The 19,988-nt window shown below is 41.2% G+C and overlaps 1 protein-coding gene across 1 annotated transcript in view; it reads left to right on the forward strand.

The window, feature by feature from the left end:
• cadpsa (Ca2+-dependent activator protein for secretion a) overlaps window positions 1–19,988 on the forward strand; it is a 479,373-nt gene that overhangs the window by 344,867 nt on the left and 114,518 nt on the right. Inside the window, exons 21-22 of the mRNA XM_030723859.1 lie at window positions 15,451–15,606; window positions 15,976–16,123. Coding sequence (XP_030579719.1) covers window positions 15,451–15,606; window positions 15,976–16,123 — 304 coding nt within the window. The remainder of the gene's footprint in view (window positions 1–15,450; window positions 15,607–15,975; window positions 16,124–19,988) is intronic.

Consider the following 19,988-nt stretch of genomic DNA (forward strand, 5'->3'; position numbering starts at 1 on the left):
ATGTGGGCTCATCCTGGGAGACTGATTGATCTTTCATGTGATCATTGAGGGATTAGAGATACACACCGTGCAGCACATTCTGTGGCCAACCAGTCTCTGGCATTATGGTGTGCCAAATGCCAAACATTTGGCACACCAAACAAACCCAATGATGTACTTGGCTCTTATCCCCCTGCCTCAACAGGTTACAGGAGTGCAGGGGTCTATCAGAGCCATCTTGGGAAAGACTAGTCCACATGCAGCAAGTAAACTTATCATCTATAGATTGAAATTGTTGGAGCGCCTCACTGTAACACTGACCCATCTGCTGTAATTCTTGCGATGACATACTTGATGCCCACTCCACCTAACGTGGAACCCTGTTTTGCTAGAGCTGTGTGAATCTGCTCTGTAGGTTACTGATGTATCAAAAGAATACCAGATGACATTATCTCAACCTGTAGCTGATGGCTTATATGGTATCTCAGCTTCCTATCTGTTCCAATTACAGAATAAGGGCACCTGTCAGTATTTTCCTCTATTGCAAGTCAAATCACTAATCCCCTACCTTCATACACTACACAGTGATTGTAGAGAAGACCAGGGAATGCCACCACACAGTATTGCTAAGTTAGTAGTTGATGTTTCAACTACTGCATGCATTCAACCCATGCATGAAACTGTTGCTGAGCTGGAGAGCTCCTTCAGTGACAGACTGCTGCATCCTAAATGCACAAAGGAGCGTTACCGCAGATCCTCCTCCCAGCAGCTGTAAGACTTTATAACCATCACTGCTCCCAACAAAAACCACAATAGCCTACACATTGTAGGATAATATATAATATACTGTAAATAGTCCGGCCTGTTAAGGTTCAACACACAGGCACATCATGTACATTGTATATAGTGTTATTATTATTAGTAGTATTAAGGTTAATATTGTTTGTTGATTTATATATATTCTTTTCTTAATAGTGTGAATTATTATATCTTTATTTATATTTATAATAACTGCGGCTGCTGTTACACCCAAATTTCCCCTCTGTGGGACAATAAAGGCTGTTTCTTCTTCTTCTTCTTCTTCTTCTTCTAACTAATCTGCTCTTGAGCTTACATAGTTGCCACCCCAGCGTTATCCCATAAAAAAAAAAAAAAAAGTGGTGAAGCTCACACCAAAAGCTTAGATTCTGTCTCTCACAGTTGATGTGTATCTATGATAAAAATTAACAGATATGTCCATTCTTGCAAAGTGTGTATGTGTATGTATATATATACATAAATATATATACATATATATATATATATATATATATATATATATATATATATATATATATATATATATATATATATATATATATATATATATATATATATATATATATATATATATAAAATCTGTCAAAACTGGTACTGTACACACACACACACACATATATGTAGTGTGTCTTTGATTAAGATATTTTTGTTTGCAACATCTATTTCAGTCAGTGTCATACATGATGCACTGAGGGTTTTCTATAAATGTTTTGTGGATGTTATCATTAAAAGTACTGAATGCAACAATATACTCTTCACACATCATCAATAGCACTTTTAAAAATTAAGCAAAAGTTGCCTGCTCTGGCAATGGAGATCAAAGGTGTGAAACTTACTTCACATGGCGCAGCATCCTGCAGAGTGTGACGCTGTCACCACAGCACATCCATCTTTATTCCCACATCTGGGATCTTGTGGCTACACATTCAAAAATACCAGCCCCGAAGTTATCATTGTAAAAAAAAGCTGAGAGCTGCATTTCAATCAATAGTTAGCAACTCTTTCACTTTCCAAAAGGAAAAAAAAGGCAGATTTAGAAGGGCATAGAGAAAACTTAGAGAACCAACATATGCAGACATGGTAGTTTGTTGCCAATGCTGGGGATTTATACAGTCCTACAGCCATGTTTATGCCAATGTCATGGCATAGTGTGTGTCTGTTTAGAAGGAAAATACATTAATTTAACCCTTTCATGCATGAATTATAAGAACTTCAGTCAAAAAAATTTTTCCTGAGTGTTATATTCCTCTTGCAAACATGTCCACTCAGCTGGACACCGTGCGTTTGACTTTTGAACCAGAGAAATATGTATTTAACAAGCCAATAACAGAAAATGATTTTGCATGCTCAGCTCCACTGTCACTACTGCTAATCCTGATCCTGTTAATTAAATGGTAAATGGACTAGCTCTTATATAGCGCTTTTCTACTCAGTATGAGCACTCAAAGCACTATTACAACATGTTTACATTCACCCATGCACTCCCATTCATACAAGCACTTCCATATGTACTAAGCTAAGTGCTTTTTAATTAACTATCATTCACACACATTCATACTCCGACGGGACGGTCGGAGAGCAACTTGGGGTTAAGTATCTTGCCCAAGGATACATTGGCATGTAGCCTGGAGTAGCCAGGAATCGAACCGCTGACCTTCTGATCAGTAGGTGACCTGCTCTACCTACTGAGCTACAGCCACCCCCAATTATAGTCAAATAACACACAAAATAACAAGGAACTTCCCATGACTGGCCAATAGGCCAATAGGAATCAGTGTATGGCCAATAGGAATCAGTGTATGGGATGATGCACAAGCATTGACTGTTGGCTGATATGCAGCTAACACATGCATATACAAGAGAACAGCTTTTTAATAGCTGTCCACTATAGTGATGAAAGGGGTGAAAATGTTGGAGTGAAAATGGTTTGATTCCATTTCTAATCATGAATGAAATAAAAAGATGCAAGAACACAACAAGACAACACAAAAGTATAAATAATGTTAATTTTTATTCTTTCTACTGTAATTCAGATTTCCTCACACTTCATAGTCTTTTCCATTCTTACCTTATTTTAACCACAGATGCACAGTCGATTCTGTGTAGAAAAGTGTTTTTATAAAATATTGCTATTTTATAAAAATAGCAATTGTACGCTGAAGCAGGGATTTACTTTTTCTTTTTTTTTCTTTTTAGTTAAAGGCAGATACCAAGATCATAATGTTTATTGGTACATCTGTTTGCCTGGATCTGTACCTTTAAATATGTCCAGTCTAGTAAGTTTACTATTTGGGCTAGAATTGTGACATGAGTCAGATGTTTCTCAGTTTAAAAAAATAGTCTATTGAGTGCCAGAAAAAGGCGGACAAACAAAAAACAATGGTAAGCCCTACTTATGCAGCATGTATCTTGGTATCAGCTGACATTGTAATTTGCTTTTTCTTTGCTCCACTGTTAAAGCCTACACACTGTAAGGGTGGCTAAGCATCAGTCTAAGCTTAACAAGGAAAAAAAGATTCAAAGATACTGAGTGTCTAGTGCTAGGTTAGAGGGAATTTGTTAGAGTGAAGGCCATGCCAGACTAAGATGGAATAAAGTGGAGTAAAACAATTGGTAAATGGACCAGTTCTTTTTAAAGCTCTTTTCTACTCTAGCTGAACACTCAAAGCACTTTATACAACACATTTGCATTCATCTTACAAGCATTTCCTTCTACATCTAAGTGCTTACTATCTAACATTCACATACATTCATACTGTGACAGTTGCATCAGAGAGCAACTTGGAGTTCAGTATTTTGCCAAAGTATACTTTGGCATGGAGACTGGAGCAGCCAGGAGTCGAACCATCAACCTGCCAATTAGTAGATGACCTGCTCTACCTCCTGAGCCACGGCCTATAACTAATGCTGCTATAACTAAGCTGGTATAACATTAGTTTTGAAGGTATTTGGTCATAAATCAATGTTTTGGAAAAGATCAATGTTTGATTTTGATACCTATGCTTATTTTATAATTTTCTCTTATCATGGAGAATAATGGAGTGTTTCAATGAAACTTCAAAAGTTTGTGGTATTCTAAAAGATCTTTCTCCTGTTCCTGCTGTGTCAGTTGAATTTTATTTATAAAGCTTTAGAGTTTTTAGCCACTGACCTGATGTGTGTTAATTGAGTGGGAACCCCAAGTCTATACAGTTAAGAATGTGTCTAGACATATAAGCCATCATATAACTGTTGCCTCATCACTGTTTTATGAATTGTAAATTAAGTCAATTAAGTCAGCAATTTTTGTCTTTTTTTTTAAGAACATACAATTCTCAAGATGTTTTCACATTTACACAGTCTAACCCATTAATATTGCTCAGTGTGTAAATGACAGGCTGGTAGATGCATAAAGTTTTACCTTTACTCACACTCACTAATGATGTGTCATGGTCCTAGGTCTGAAGCCTAGTGTTTTGAGTTTGACTGACTTTTCAAAGTAACTTTTTTCACTTGTGATAGCTGGATTTGGTTTTTGCCTCTGTTCCATTTAAGGGAGGCCAAATTATTAGCAAAAAAGATGAAACAAACAACAGGCTGACTGGACAGTTCATAAGATAAAAGACATAAACACAAACCAGATTATTTACAAACCTAAAGAGATTGAGGATAAGTTTGTGAAGTATTACAGAGATCTATATTGCCATCCCCCGTCTGCCGATATAGACCAAATGAAAACATTCTTGAGGATCACAAAAGCTGAGATAAAGAAAGGAGTAAATAGGCTAAAAACAAACAATTCTCCAGGTAGTGATGGGCTACCACCTGAATGGTACAAAACATTCAGCAAAGAGCTTACTCCATTACTTGAAATATCATTTAACTACACACTCAAATATGGCGAAATACCCCCATCCTGGACGGAAGCAATATCAGTGATCTCTAAGAAAAACAATAGTGACTACACCTGTAGTGTTCAGACTACAGGCCTATATCATTACTAAATGTAGATTAAAAATTGTATACCTCGATTATTTCAAAAAGATATGAATGCTTTATCAGAGACATTATTGACAAAGTCTAGACAGGTTTCACTAAGGCAGGTCAAACCCAGGACAACATATGGAGGATGCTACATAATATCAGGTACAGTACAATCAAAACATAATACCAGTTCAGTCTTAATGAGCCTTGATGCTGAACAAGCATTTGACAGCATTAACTGGACCTTATTATAGTTGGTCCTTGAAAGATTCAGACTCACTGATGAAGCTGTCAAGTGTATTAAAGCGCTCTACAAAAACCAACGGTGAGGATAAGAATAAATGGTAATCTGAAAGAGAGCATAACTTCAACCAGACAGGACTGCTGTCTTCCACCAATTCAGTTTGCAATTTTTTTTGAAGTGTTAGCCCAAGCAGTCAGGCAGAATAAATATCTGAAAGGGATAAAAATTAGTGGAGAAAAACACACCATTGCACTCTTTGCAGATGATGTAATCTGCTATCTAAAGACCCAGAGACAGGTATTCCCATACTAGAGATATTTGGTTTGTGCTCCGAATATAAACTAATCCGTCTAAGACACAATTTCTAACATTTAATGATTCTCCATCCAGAATACATGTCTGAAATATAATATAAATTGGAGAGCAACCAAAATGAAATATCTAGGAGTCACTTTAACACAAAGAATTGAAGATTTATATGAAGCTAACCATATCCAAATGGACATAGAAATTAGGAACAATGTGAAAAGGTGGACTATCCTTCCATTAGATATTAGTTCACGAATAGAGATCATAAAAATGAATGTTCTCCCACGACTCCTCTACCTTTTCAGTCTTTGCCAATTGAAGTACCAGAAAAACAATTCAGAATATGGGATACAACTATATCCAGCTTTATATGGAATGGACACAGACCAAGAATCAAATTATAAACAATACAGACTGAGAAAGATAAAGGAGCTTTGGCATTGCCAGACTTCAAGGAATATTACCATGCAGCACAAATAAGACCTGTAGTTTGCTGGTGTAATAAAGACTATGTTGCCAAATGGAAAAATATATAACAAATTATCTGGGGAAGACAAATTCAAAGCCTGATAGGCGACAGGGAAGAAACAATTGGTAGAATTGAGCAAGTGGACACAGTCACTCAATTTACATTGAAACTATGGTTTGACTTGGTGCGCAAATATAAACTGGAGAATGAGCTTGGACTATTTAGATGGATAGCACATCACAGATGTTTCACACCCAGTTCTCTTGACTGGAGGTTTAAACAATGGATTCCAAAGGGAATAACAGTTATAAATACACTAATAGAAAATGGGAATTTCATGAGTTTTCAAGAGATTAAACAAAAATATGAAGTAAGCAATCAAGACCATTTCAGGTATTTACAGATAAGGGATTTTACGACAAAGAAATAAAAAACAAAGTCAATCCAGATCAAAATGGAATAATTAGGATTATAAATTAAATCTATAATTCAAAGAAATACAGAATAATTTCCACAATCTATTGCCATCTAATGGACAGAAAAGGGAACACAACCTTGAACGTAAAACTGAAATGGGAAAGGGAACTGGGTGTAAACTTTTCCGAAGATGAATGGCTGTATATTTGGAAAACACAACAGTCAACTACGTCATCATGTGTTTGGAGAACATACAGCTGGAAGAACATAATTAGATTCTTTATTACACCAAAAATGAATAGCAAATATGCATCTGTATCACAGCCATGTTGGAGGAGATGTGGAGGTATTAATGTAGATAATGGCTTTGTCCTAAACTCTCAAAATTCTGGGATGATGTCCACCTAATCATTGCTAAAATTCTGGCTATGAAATATCTAAATCTTGTAAATTGTTGTATTTTGGGTGACATTGCAGGAAATGAGGTTTTTAAAAGAAGATAGGTATATACTGAAAATTCAGTTAGTGGCCAGCAAGAACTTAATAACAAGAAAGTGGCATAAACTTGATCCACCAACACAAAATGATTGGCTGAAAACAGTTTGAGAAAAAAAGCAGGTGCCAGTCAAGATCATGGGTTTGAAAGAGGGTATCGAGGGCAGAGATCCGGTGCTTTTTTCTGCTGCAGACATGGGTAAAATTGAAAAAAGCCCATCACATGGGACCTCCAGCAGGGTGAAATGGCAGAGTTGACCCGCAAGCAGTCCTTGTGAGACTACACAACTACATCGACAAACAAAGATTCTCAACGCTGCAAGGAATAAAGGAGTAATCCAAGTAGAAGATAGCAGAGTGTCCTTCTACCAAGACTTTTCTGCAGAAGTTGTTAGAAAGAGGCAGGAATCTTCAGGTGCCTGACGACAGCTGCGAGAAGCCACCATCAAGCACGTGTTTGTGTTCCTGGCGGTGATCAAGGTTCAAGGTTCAAGGTTTCTTTATTGTCATATATATGTAAACATATAATGAAAACATATAATGAAATTTTGTGTTCCAGAACACTCATCCAAGAAATACAAAAAACAGAAGCAAACAGGGGGACAGGTGTCCTGAGGTCATGCAGCTGACTTGCAGCGCTACCTTTAGCAGAAGAACCGAAAGAGATACACTGGGATAGTTAGGTTCAAAAAAATTATCTTGTACTGTATTTATTATAAACAACCGTACGAGGTTCCAAAAAACACCTCAGCAAAGCATATTTGCACATTTAAAGCCAGGATAGCAATATGGTGGGTAAGGTCAGGTCAGGAGGGGATGCAGACGGAGATGAGAGGGTGGGGGCATTGTGGAGCCCAGATGCCAGCTCCTAGCCAAAACAGTTCATTGATAGTGATGGAAATTCATCAGCGGCCGTGGTACACGAGATCCAGCTTCACAAATCACAGAGAGGGCTGAGGGGGAGAGCGACCATCACACATAGCCCTGGAGAGATATGATTGCCAGCCCAAGGCCGGCTAGGGAGCCGAATTACTGATAATGCCGATGTTGTTTTGGAACAGGCTGCTTGTTTTTTTCCAACAGCCTTCAGTCTCACTGGGGAACCCATTCAGTAATCCAATATTCCAAATTCATTAGTTACCGTCCTCACTGTGCAGAACCGAACCTTATTTCCAGATCGAAACCCTCTCGCCTGTGAGCACGTTCTCAGCTGGGCTACTCACCAGCTTTACGGGTCAGGTCCAACAGGCTTTGAGTCTGAGTTTGTACGGCTCTGGACAGCCCGTCCACCTGGGTCGGCAGCCTCTGCAGATGTTGAACTGCCGCCCAGATTTTCTTGATTCCCGGTAAATCAGGTATCCTCCGAGCCCAAACAGAAAAGATAGCGCTACCAAATGGCCGAATATGTAGGCGTCTTCCATGTCTTCAACCTTGAGGGCCGAGAAGCACACAGGTCTCCACGAGCTCCAAGAATCAATGATGTATCCAACCGGGTCTGTTCCACTCGGACACGCAGGCTCCCCTTTACCCGATCTCATAGTGGAAAAAATTGGATCAATGGTGGTGAAGGCCCAGTTTGCCAGATCCATGTTGCTCTCAATCTTATTCTTATTCGGACAGTGTGTAAGAGACGCTCTCACAGCAAGCAGCAAGCGGAGAGATGGGGAGGGCAGGGAGAGTGGTAGAATGCGACCGTCTCCGTCAAGAGCAGGACGGAATGACCATATTTCTCTCCGACATGAAAAAAATTAATGGTTTATTAAGAGACTTCATAAGTGACTTCAGATGGATCCTGCCACACATACATTCTAGAGTGCATGAAAAGTAACAGACTTAACAGTGATATGAGATAAACATGACTATAGATGCTCAAAAGAGTGGTTCTTTGATAATACTGTTCATAATTTTAAGTAAGCTCTGTTTATGTTGATATGCGCATATATATGAGAATGGTACTTTGAGTTAACACATTTTCATTATATCCTGTATATTTATATCCACAGTGGTTTAATACTCAGAACCAGAGAGGACAGAGTGCCTTAATTTTTTCCTCTCTCCTTTTGTTTTCCATTGGGCTCCCACCTGCTATATCTTTGAATTAGGGTATGACAAGTTTGTTATTATTATTATTTTATATAGTTTGTTACATTTATGAATCCCTCGTTAGAGGTTGATCCAAGGTATGTGTTTTGTTCAGGTTTTTGCTCTGACATTTTTTGTTTGTTTATCAGCACAAAACAAATATCAAGGTAAGCATGGCTCAGTTTAATTTTGTATCTCATACTTTTATCCTTCTAAAACACAGTGTATATTCTTAAGATAAGCATCAGGGTTTGCACATGGAATGTAAAAGTTTCTAATAAAGCAATGAAAAGGAAGGCTATCCTGAACAGCTTAAAAAAGGGCAGGACCCAAATAGTGTTTTATCATCTCACTGATGATGAACATAAAAAATATTTAAGAGAATGGATGAGACAAGTTTATTTCTCATCATACTCAACAATTAAAAGGGGAGTAATAATTTTATTACATAAAAAGCTCCCTTTCACAGTTATAGACAAGTTTAAAGACACAGAAATACAATTATTTTAATTAAGGCTACTCTGGTCCATTTAGTGGAAGAGTCAGACATAGGAACTATTCTACTCTCTGACCATGCTTCTGTTAGGCTAATGATGCAACTGCCCAGACCACTGGATTGCAGAGTTTTGAATAGATTGCTGTTGTTAAATGAAGATTTTAGCAAATTGCTAGAGGAGCAGACAGACTTTTAGTTAAAACTTAATGACAATAACAATACTGACCCCAGAACTGTATGGGATGCTTATAAAGCATATATGTGTGGGAATAATATTCACATTCTAGTCGTAAGTGAAAAGAGTGATTAGTAGAACAAAATCTTTTGAACACAGCAATAAACCAAATAAACTTTTGGCAAGATTAGTGAACAACTCCTCCAGCACAAGTTTTATATCTTCACTACAGGAAGCAAATGGTCATTGTAGCAAATATAATTGTCATCCCAAAAAAAGATAAAGACCCAGAACACTGCTCATCATATTTATCAATTAGTTTGCTCGGAGCTGATATGAAGATTTTATCTTAGATTTTGGCTACTAGATTTTTCTAGCCAGCATCAATAGGAATTGTACAGTCTCTTTGTAAGTATCCAGGTGCCCAGGTATAAGCCCAAGAGACACAGCACTGGATTAGGGAGAAGTGTCTGCCCTATAGCAGAGCTAATTTCTCTGCATACTTACTGCCAGACTCCTCCGTGAATCGCCACCTTATCGTGGTGGAGGGGTTGGGTGTCCCAGTGATCCCAGGAGCTATGTTGTCTGGGGGCTTGTCCCCCTGGTAGGGTCTCCCATGGCAAACTGGTCCTGGGTGAGGGTCCAGACAAAGAGCGGTTCAGAAGACCCTTATGAGTGAAAAAACAAGGGAACAGTTTACCCTGCCCGGGATAGGGTTACCGGGGCCCCACCCTGGAGCCAGGCCTGGGGAGGGAGCTCGAGGGAGAGCGTCTGGTGGCCAGGCATTAGCCCGTGGTGCTTGGCCGGGCGCAGCCCGAAGAGGTTACATGGGCCCGCCCTCCTGCAGGCCCACCACCCGCAGGAGGTGTCGTAGGGGTCGGGTGCAGTGTGTGTCGGGCGGTGGCCGAGGGCGGAGGCCCTGGCGGACCGATCCCCGGCTATCGAAACTGGCTATTGGGACATGGAATGTCACCTCTCTGGTGGGGAAGGAGCCTGAGCTAGTGCGTGAGGTTGAGAGATACCAGCTAGATATAGTTGGGCTCACCTCAACGCATGGCCTGGGCTCTGGAACCAGTCTCCTGGAGAAGGGCTGGACTCTGTTCCAGTCTGGAGTTGCCCTCGGTGAGAGGCGGCGAGCTGGGGTAGGTATTCTTGTATCCCCCCGGCTTGCTGCCTGTACGTCGGAGTTTTCACCGGTGGACGAGAGGGTAGTTTCCCTGCGCCTTCGGGCTGGGGAACGGGTCCTGACTGTTGTTTGCGCTTATGCGCCGAATGACAGTTCAGGGTACCCACCGTTTTTGGAGTTGCTGGGTGGGGTGCTGGAGAGTGCTCCATCTGGTGACTCCATAGTCTTGCTGGGAGACTTCAACGCTCACGTGGGCAATGACAGTGAGACCTGGAGGGGCGTGATTGGGAGGAACGGCCTGCCCGATCTGAACCCGAATGGTGTTTTGTTATTGGACTTCTGTGCAAACCACAGTTTGTCCATAACAAACACCGTGTTCGAACACAAGGATGTCCATAAGTGCACATGGCACCAGGACACCCTAGGTCGCAGGTCGATGATCGATTTTGTAATCGTATCATCAGATCTGCGGCCGTATGTTCTGGACACTCGGGTGAAGAGAGGAGCTGAGCTGTCAACTGATCACCACCTGGTGGTGAGTTGGATCAGGTGGCGGGGGAAGATGCTGGACAGGCCTGGCACACCTAAACGTATTGTGAGGGTGCGCTGGGAACGCCTGGCAGAAGCCCCAGTCCAGGAGATCTTCAACTCCCACCTCCGGCAGAACTTCGACAGCATTCCGAGGGAGGCTGAGGACATTGAGTCCGAATGGACCATGTTCCGCACCTCCATTGTTGAGGCTGCTGCTCAGAGCTGTGGCTGCAAGGTGGTTGGTGCCTGTCGTGGTGGTAACCCCCGAACCAGATGGTGGTCACCGGAGGTGAAGGGAGCCATCAAGCTGAAGAAAGAGTCTTATCGGGCTTGGTTAGCCTGTGGGACTCCGGAGGCAGCTGACAGGTATCGACAGGCCAAGCAGAATGCAGCTCGGGTAGTGGCCAAAGCAAAAACTCGAGTGTGGGAGGAGTTCGGTGAGGCTATGGAAAAAGACTTTCGGACGGCATCGAAGCGATTCTGGCAAACCGTCAGGCGACTCAGGAGGGGAAAGCAGTGCTTCACTCACACTGTTTATAGTGCGGGGGGGGTGCTGCTGACTTCAACTGAGGCTATAGTCGGACGGTGGAAGGAATACTTCGAGGACCTTCTGAATCCCACTGACACGCCTTCTGTAGTGGAAGCAGAGTCTGGGGATGAGGGGGATGACTTGACCATCACTGGGGGTGAGGTCACTGAGGTAGTTAAACAACTCCTTGGTGGCAGAGCCCCTGGGGTGGACGAGATTCGCCCTGAGTTCCTGAAGGCTCTGGATGTTGTAGGACTGTCTTGGTTGACACGCCTCTGCAACATCGCGTGGAGATCTGGGGCAGTGCCATTGGATTGGCAGACCGGGGTGGTGGTCCCCATCTTTAAGAAGGGAGACCGGAGGGTGTGCTCCAACTTTCGGGGTATCACACTACTCAGCCTCCCCGGTAAGGTCTATGCCAGGGTGCTGGAAAGGAGGGTGCGTCCGTTAGTCGAACCTCGGATTCAGGAGGAACAATGCAGTTTTCGTCCTGGTCGTGGAACGCTGGACCAGCTCTTTATCCTCTCAAGGATATTCGAGTGTGCGTGGGAGTTTGCCCAACCAGTCTACATGTGCTTTGTGGACTTGGAGAAGGCATTCGACCGTGTTCCTCGGGGTGTTCTTTGGGAGGTTCTGCGGGAGTATGGGGTGTCTGGCCCATTGTTGCGGGCCATTCAGTCCTTGTACAACCACAGTGAGAGCTTGGTCCGTATAGCCGGTAATAAGTCGGATTCGTTTCCTGTGGGTGTTGGACTCCGTCAGGGCTGCCCTTTGTCACCGATTCTGTTCATAATTTTTATGGACAGAATTTCTAGGCGTAGCCAGGTGGCGGAAGGCTTCTTCCTTGGTGGCCTCAGAGTCTCATCTCTGCTTTTTGCAGATGATGCGGTTCTGTTGGCTTCATCGGGGGGGGCCTCCAGCTCGCAGTGGAACGGTTCGCAGCCGAGTGTGAAGCGGCTGGCATGAGAATCAGCACCTCTAAGTCTGAGGCCATGGTCCTCAGCCGGAAAAGGGTGGAGTGCCATCTCCGGCTCAGGAACGAGTTCTTGCCTCAAGTGGAGGAGTTTAAGTATCTCGGGGTCTTGTTCACGAGTGATGGGAGAAGGGAACGGGAGATCGACAGGCGGATCGGGGCTGCTTCTGCAGTGATGCGGACGCTGCACCGGTCCGTCGTGGTGAAGAGGGAGCTTAGCGTAAAAGCGAAGCTCTCGATTTACCGGTCGATCTACGTTCCTACCCTCACCTATGGTCACGAGCTTTGGGTAGTGACCGAAAGAATAAGATCGCGAATACAAGCGGCAGAAATGAGTTTCCTTCGAAGGGTGGCTGGCCTTTCCCTTAGAGATAAGGTGAGGAGTGCGGCCATCCGGGAGGGGCTCAGAGTAGAGCCGCTGCTCCTCCACATCGAAAGGAGCCAGTTGAGGTGGCTCGGGCATCTGATTAGGATGCCTCCTGGCCGCCTCCTGGGTGAGGGTAGACCCAGGACACGCTGGAGAGATTATGTATCTCGGCTGGCCTGGGAACGCCTTGGGGTCCCTCCGGATGAGCTGGAGGAGGTGGCTGGGGAGAGGGAAGCCTGGGCTTCTCTGCTTAGGCTTCTGCCCCCGCGACCCGGCCCCGGATAAGCGGAAGAAAATGGATGGATGGATGGATGGACTTACTGCCAGAATGCCTCTAAGATTTTATACTCCCATAAGCAATGAAATCTAGTCCCTGTAGCTGATTTAGCCTTTAGGGCAGTTTGGAGAACCTCCTGGTGTGTATATGTGTGTGTATATATATATATATATATATATATATATATATATATATATATATATAGGGAGATATGTATACGTTATGTAAAGTATTACATTGCATTTCTTTATATCAGTTACATACTGAAATTCTAGAAGGCAGCATCAAAATGTCTTCTCATCCTTCATAATCGATTGTGGTTTTAAGTGTTGTGTTCCAGGTTAATCTTAAATTTCCCATTCTATCTTTCTTTAAGGCTTGTAGCTCATCATAGAGTCTTGACACAAATCTTGTTTGTCTCAAAACCATGTTTATGACAATCAAGGATGTTTTTTTTTTTCAAGTTAATAACAGTCCCCTGAGAGCTCTAATGAGTCCATTTTTACCTTGACATAATGCCTTAGCTGAACATATTTGTAAAGGTCTCTGGGACTAATGTTGTATTGTGTTCTTAAGTCCTCAAATGTCTTAAATTTTCTGTTAGATCATGTCTCCTACTAATGCCAGCTTCTTGCCATGACTTAAGATGGGGACCAGCGCCCCCTACGGTCAAATCTGGATTGTCTACCAATGTTGTCAAAGATGAGAAATTCTTATTCTGTCCAAAAATTTTCCTCAGAATGCCCCATGTCTTAATTGTATTAGTAATCAGAAAATTGTCTTTGACAATAATTGGCATTTCACAGTTTAGTTTATTTAATAAATTTATCAAATGATAGAGTTTGCAAACACTTTTCTCAATCTCAAGCCATGGCTGAACATGTTTTTGGGTAGCCCACAGTGAAATAATTCTTGCATGTAGAGACAGTACATAGTTAACAGTACATAGTTAAGCCTGGGTAGGCCACATCCACCTAAGTTTTAGGGAGCTGTAAAATTTCAGTTTTAATTTTAGGTTTCCTGCTGCCCCAAATGAAGTCTGATATAGCTTTATTAATTCTGGCTAAATCCTTGGATTCAAAAAACAAGAACAACATGGACACTTGATATCTTAATGAATAATCAGTATATAGCTGACTAGTTTTAGGTGTAATGCGTATTCATAGTTTAATCATGTAGGAGCCCATTGAAATGGCTTGACGAATGCCGGTTCTCCCTGATTACAGGCAATTGAAAGCTTTATTTCTGATATTCCATAATTTACCTTATACCCAGATATCTTACCAAATTTGCTGACACAGTCTATTAGAGCCAGAATAGACTTTACATGATCTGTCAAAGTCAAAAGAATATTATCAGCGTATAATAATATTTTATGCTGTTTTGTCCCAATTAATACTTAATGTTGTCATTTTGTCTGATTGCAATTGCAAGTGGTTCTATAGGCAGCTAAAAGATGTAAAAAAACAAAAAAGTTTAAGAGCCAGTTAACACTACACTGTTAGTGGACTGGCTCTTATATGGGCCATTCTACCGAATTTGCTTAAATTGCAGTCCCTTCATGGACTGTGTATCAGTGCTGATTTTTAGGAAGCACATTACATATTGTACTCAAATCAATATAAACATTAAAATAAGTTCATTACTATTATTATAATAATTATAAATATTTTTATGTGTTTTTTTTTTGGGGGGGGGGGGGGGGGGGTCTGGTTACCTCACAGCAAGAAGGTCCTGTATGGAATTTGCATGTTCTCTTCGTGTTTATGTGAGTTCTCACTGTGTACACTGACTTCATCCCACAATCCAAAGACATACAGTTTTTTGGGGGGTTGGGTTAACTGGTGATTCTAAATTAGCTATAGGTGTGAATATGAGTTTGAATGGTTGTGTTCCTCTTTGTGTTGGCCTTGCGACTTGCGACCTGTCTAATGTGTACCCCACAGCCCCCAGAACTGGATAAGTAGAAGAAAATTGATGGATATTTTATGTTTCATTTCTTAAAAAGTAAACCCTAATATAATAAAATGTAGCTGGTTTTAAGGCTTATAGACAAACCTAATAGCTGCTCTGGATTCAACAAGGGAGCCCATTAACCAGCATGTTGTTTGACTATCCTTTTGATAATAAAATGCCATTCAGTTCCATTTTAAAAAGCTGTTCAGTTCAAAAACGATAAATTCCTGCATATTTCTACAGTAATGGCTCAGGGACATCAGAAGATCTCTTTTGGAAGCTGGATGCTTTGCAGACGTTCATCCGAGATCTCCACTGGCCAGAAGAAGAGTTTGGCAAACACCTTGAGACCCGACTAAAGCTGATGTCCAGTGACATGATAGAATCCTGTGTGAAACGGTAAGATGAGGTCTGGTTACAAGAAAGTGGCATGTGAACTGTCTGAAAATGTGTTTGAAGCATAATCAGTGAGCTGTGTGTAGAATTAGGATTTCATTATTAGGTAACTGTATCTAGTGTCAGAGGGAAAAAAAGAGATGAAAAATTTGAAGCAGTAGCAAATGAATGCTCTTTGAGAAAAAAGTTTTCATGTATAACTGGAAAAATGTACCAAGATGTAGTAAAATAGAAAAAGTAAAAATTCTTCTATATGTGGGTTATTTTGATTGTCATACTATAATAGTTATGATTTCTTATTACTTATACAAGCACTGGTGTGGTTTGGTCACACTTCTAAATGGCTACTGCCCTGAACATTATGTCCTCTAGGACAAGGGTGGCCTTTGAGGCCAAGCTACAGAGGAGCAGCCGGACCACAGACTTCCGAGTGCCTCAGTCCATCTGCACCATGTTCAATGTCATGGTAGATGCCAAGGTCCAGTCAGCGAAGCTGTGTGCCATGGACCTAGGACAGGAGGTAGGAAATACTAAATATGTTCTAAAAACTCATTCACTTTTACAGTGAGAATCCTAGTATTTATTGACAGCTTAACATGACTCCTAGTGGACATCCGACAATTTAAATCTTGCTTACAGTTGTGGTCAGAAGTTTACATACCCTTATCATGGCCATGAATGTCATGGTAATTTCCGGCTTGTAATCAGTTCTTGAATTGTTCTTTTTACACGGTAGAATGATTATAGAGCGTACGTCTTTAATGACTTTGAAAAAAAACACTTGAAACTTGGACACAGCTGGCTGTTCCAACAGGACAGTGATACCAAACATGCATCAAAACTGGTTTTGGAGTGGATAAAGCAGGCTAACAGCAAGCTTCTGAAATACCCTTCCAAAAACCCCTGACCACAGCCCTGTTGAGAATTTGTGGAATACGAATGAAAGTCGGGTCAGTGTCAGGAAACCAACGAATTTAAATTAACTCAACCAATTCTGCCAAGAAGAGTAGTCAAATGCCTAGCTAGAATTATGCCAAAAAATGTCTGATAAAGGTGGACTCGCTCTCTGTGTGTGTGTGTGTGTGTGTGTGTGTGTGTGTGTGTGTGTGTGTGTGTGTGTGTGTGTGTGTGTGTGTGTGTGTGTGTGTGTGTGCGTGTGCGTGTGTGTGTGTGTGTGTGGCCTATCCAGCTAGCCAAAACCACACAACAACAGCAGTGGCACAGACCACACACATCACAGTTTTAAAAATGTTCACATGCACTGCAGAGTGAGGGTTGGTGAACTTCTTGTACCGACTTGGAAATCTGACTTGAAGAGGCATTCCAACTGAAATGTCAGGCTACAGAAGAGATGTTCCAACATATACTTAACCTGGGCTTAATTTGCCTTTACTTCTTTACTTCTTCCCCTTTGGTTAAATTACTTTTCCCTTTGATTTAGCTATAACTAGTGGAGCTTGGATCGCAGTTCTTGTTTTCAATCTGATCACTATTCTGTATAGGTTCTGCTGTGGGAACTGGTTTCCTATTAGATTGTTATTGGAGGTGCCATAGGAAGGATCAATTTAGGTTTGCAATAATGCAAATGGGTAGTCTCTTACCAATCTTATTTGGCGCAATACAATAAAAATAATTTTCCAGAAGGATGACGTCTAGCATTGCATGTGGTGTCACATTGTAGCCCAAAGCCTTAACCTTTCCTTCTCCAAGATGCTCCATTGCGACTTTGTTCTCAGTCTTGCTCCACCTGTGTAGTGAATACTCATTAGCATCTTAAAATCTTTCATACATTTCACACATTTCAAGTCAAGATTTTTAGCTTGCATTATGTATTTTTGACCAGAATATGTCCTTCAATTTACATATGAAGCAAATATGTAGGACTGCTTTTTTGCAACAGGAGGAGGAAACATCTTGTCTCAGAGTGATGCTGGAAATCTAATCATTCATTTATTACTTCTAGGCTGAAGCATCGTAATTTTATCATTATCAGGCTGACAGGGACTAGAAAGACAGAGCATATTTCTCCCATATTGGCTTCTCTTCATTGGACTCCCTGTTAAATCCAGACTTGAATTTAAAATTCTTCTTTTCACGTACAAGGTCTTGAATAATCAGGCCCCTTATCTTAAAACAACATTTAACACTGCATAGAGGCATTTGAAAACTTTTTTTTTCACATAACTGAGATGATTTTGATGGCGCCACTGTTTAAGAACAGTCCTGACTGGTTCCAGGATGTCAGGAAATTTTTATTCCCCCTGTGCTAGTAACCATACCTATGTGCATTGACCATGGCCCACTTTGCCTTCCTTTCAGCAAGAAACACCACAGAGGTAGAGTGGATCAACAGAATCTTCATTCCCTGAGTTGTTCATTCCAGCTGGCCAGCAACTATGTTTTAGCCAGGCTGGCTCTAGTTAATGCTATGTCACAAGAAAAGAAAACACAAGATTTTTATTCTGAATGACTTCTTCAGCTCTCAACACTTAGATTTTCTTCTTTTGACAGAAACTTTGCTAAACATGGGTGAGTTGAAACAGTTTTCTCAACTGTAACTCTCTCAGTTTGCCTTGGGCAACCGGCCAGCGTGGAGGGTTAGCCACTGTCTATAAAAACAGTTTCAGCAGCTAACACCTGGTGTTTACTCCAGCTTTGTACTGCAGTTGTTTGAAATTAAGCTGTCCACTCTGATGCCATGTGCACTTGTTTATTGACTACCAAAATACAAGGATTTTATCTAAGACTTCTCTTAATTCTTAGCAGGAATTATAGTGTTTTAATCCTAGAGGATTTTAATATTCATGTTTGCTGCATAAATACACTGCTGATTAATGGCTTTTAAAATCTTATCAACTCTTTTAATGTTGTTCATTCAGTTAAAAGCCCAACACATGAATGACATACTTTGCATCTTGTGCTGTCTAGTGCCCTGCCTCTCTGTAATGTTAATTTTTCCAACCAGATACCTGTAATATTTGAGATTTTTCTTTCATGTCAGTCTGTCAAAACCTGTCAAACCTCATGTTCCTGAACACTAATCCTGCTTAATTACCTCATTTATTTCTGATCATTTTGCTTGCTCTTATCAAAACTGTAACCATGCTTTTGCTTATTGATAGGTCTATTCATTTGACCAGTGCTGGCTTACTTTCTTGTTTCCATTCCACCTGCTCAGAAATACTTGTTTCCATTGCTCCTCATGTCTCATGGTCTCATATTATCCCTCTGTTACTTTTGACCACATCAAACCTGTTTTTTTTTTCATTCCTAAATAATGTAGTCAGCTACAAGAAGGATGTTTTTATCCAACTTCAGACCAATTTCTAAATTGCCTTTTCTTTCTGTCGTCCTGGAGAAAGTTGTCGTCCATGTTAGTACTTTTATACCTCAACACTACCTTTGACTCTATAAATCATGGTATTCTTATCTCTTGGCTGGAGCATTTAATCCAGGGGTGCCCAAACTCCTGGCCCACGGGCCGCTTCTGGCCCCGCACCTACTACTGGTCCATGAATTGATGTCAAAAATAACATACAATTTGGCCCTTTAAGTTACTTTTTTGACATTTTGCTTAACCCTCTTAATTGCAGGGGAAGGCGAAATGTCAAAAAAGTAACCAAATTGTGCCAAATTGTATGTTATTTTTGACATCAATTCGCGGACCGGAAGTAGGGGGCGGGGCCGAAAGCGGCCCGCAGGCTGAGTTTGGGCAAGCCTGATTTAATCAGAATCAAAGAATGATTTAAAGTATTGGAATGGTTTAAATCATTAAATCATGGTCTTATTTAATCAACAGATGTTTTACAGTTACGCTGGGTAAACAAAAACCCTGATGCCAGATGACACAAAATTGTGTTTTTGTGTTCTTTGTCATGTAAGCCACTGTGTTATACTATGTCTCCATCATGGCTACTTGCTAGGTGGCACACTTACACCAGTAAGTAAGTTTCTGCTCGACATCGGCAGAACATTTTTTGAGTTAAACTCCAAACAAAGAGAAGAGCTGTGGGACCGCAGTCTCCTCTGTAGTCCTGCACCATCCCTGACACCCACTCCTGCACCTCATCTAGAGGTGCCACAAGCAGAGTGACAGGAAGCAGAAGAAGGGTAAGCGTGGTGATATCCAAGTCAGACTAGCCCACACAAGCCGGCCATCCAAACCATCATACTGGCCAACGTACGATCTTTAGACAATAAGTTGGATGACATATGGCTTCTATGGACTAACCAGAAGACTGTGAGAGACTGTTGTGTTTTTGTGTTTATGGAGACATGGCTTAACAACAACTTGACCAACTCAGGATTATATGTGAAAAAGCAAGCATTCCAAACATTTCTACAGAGTATTCAACATTCCCTTACACAACCACTCACAGCAAACT

The sequence above is a fragment of the Archocentrus centrarchus genome, unplaced genomic scaffold (genome assembly GCF_007364275.1).
Source record: "Archocentrus centrarchus isolate MPI-CPG fArcCen1 unplaced genomic scaffold, fArcCen1 scaffold_29_ctg1, whole genome shotgun sequence".
Lineage (NCBI taxonomy): Eukaryota > Metazoa > Chordata > Actinopteri > Cichliformes > Cichlidae > Archocentrus > Archocentrus centrarchus.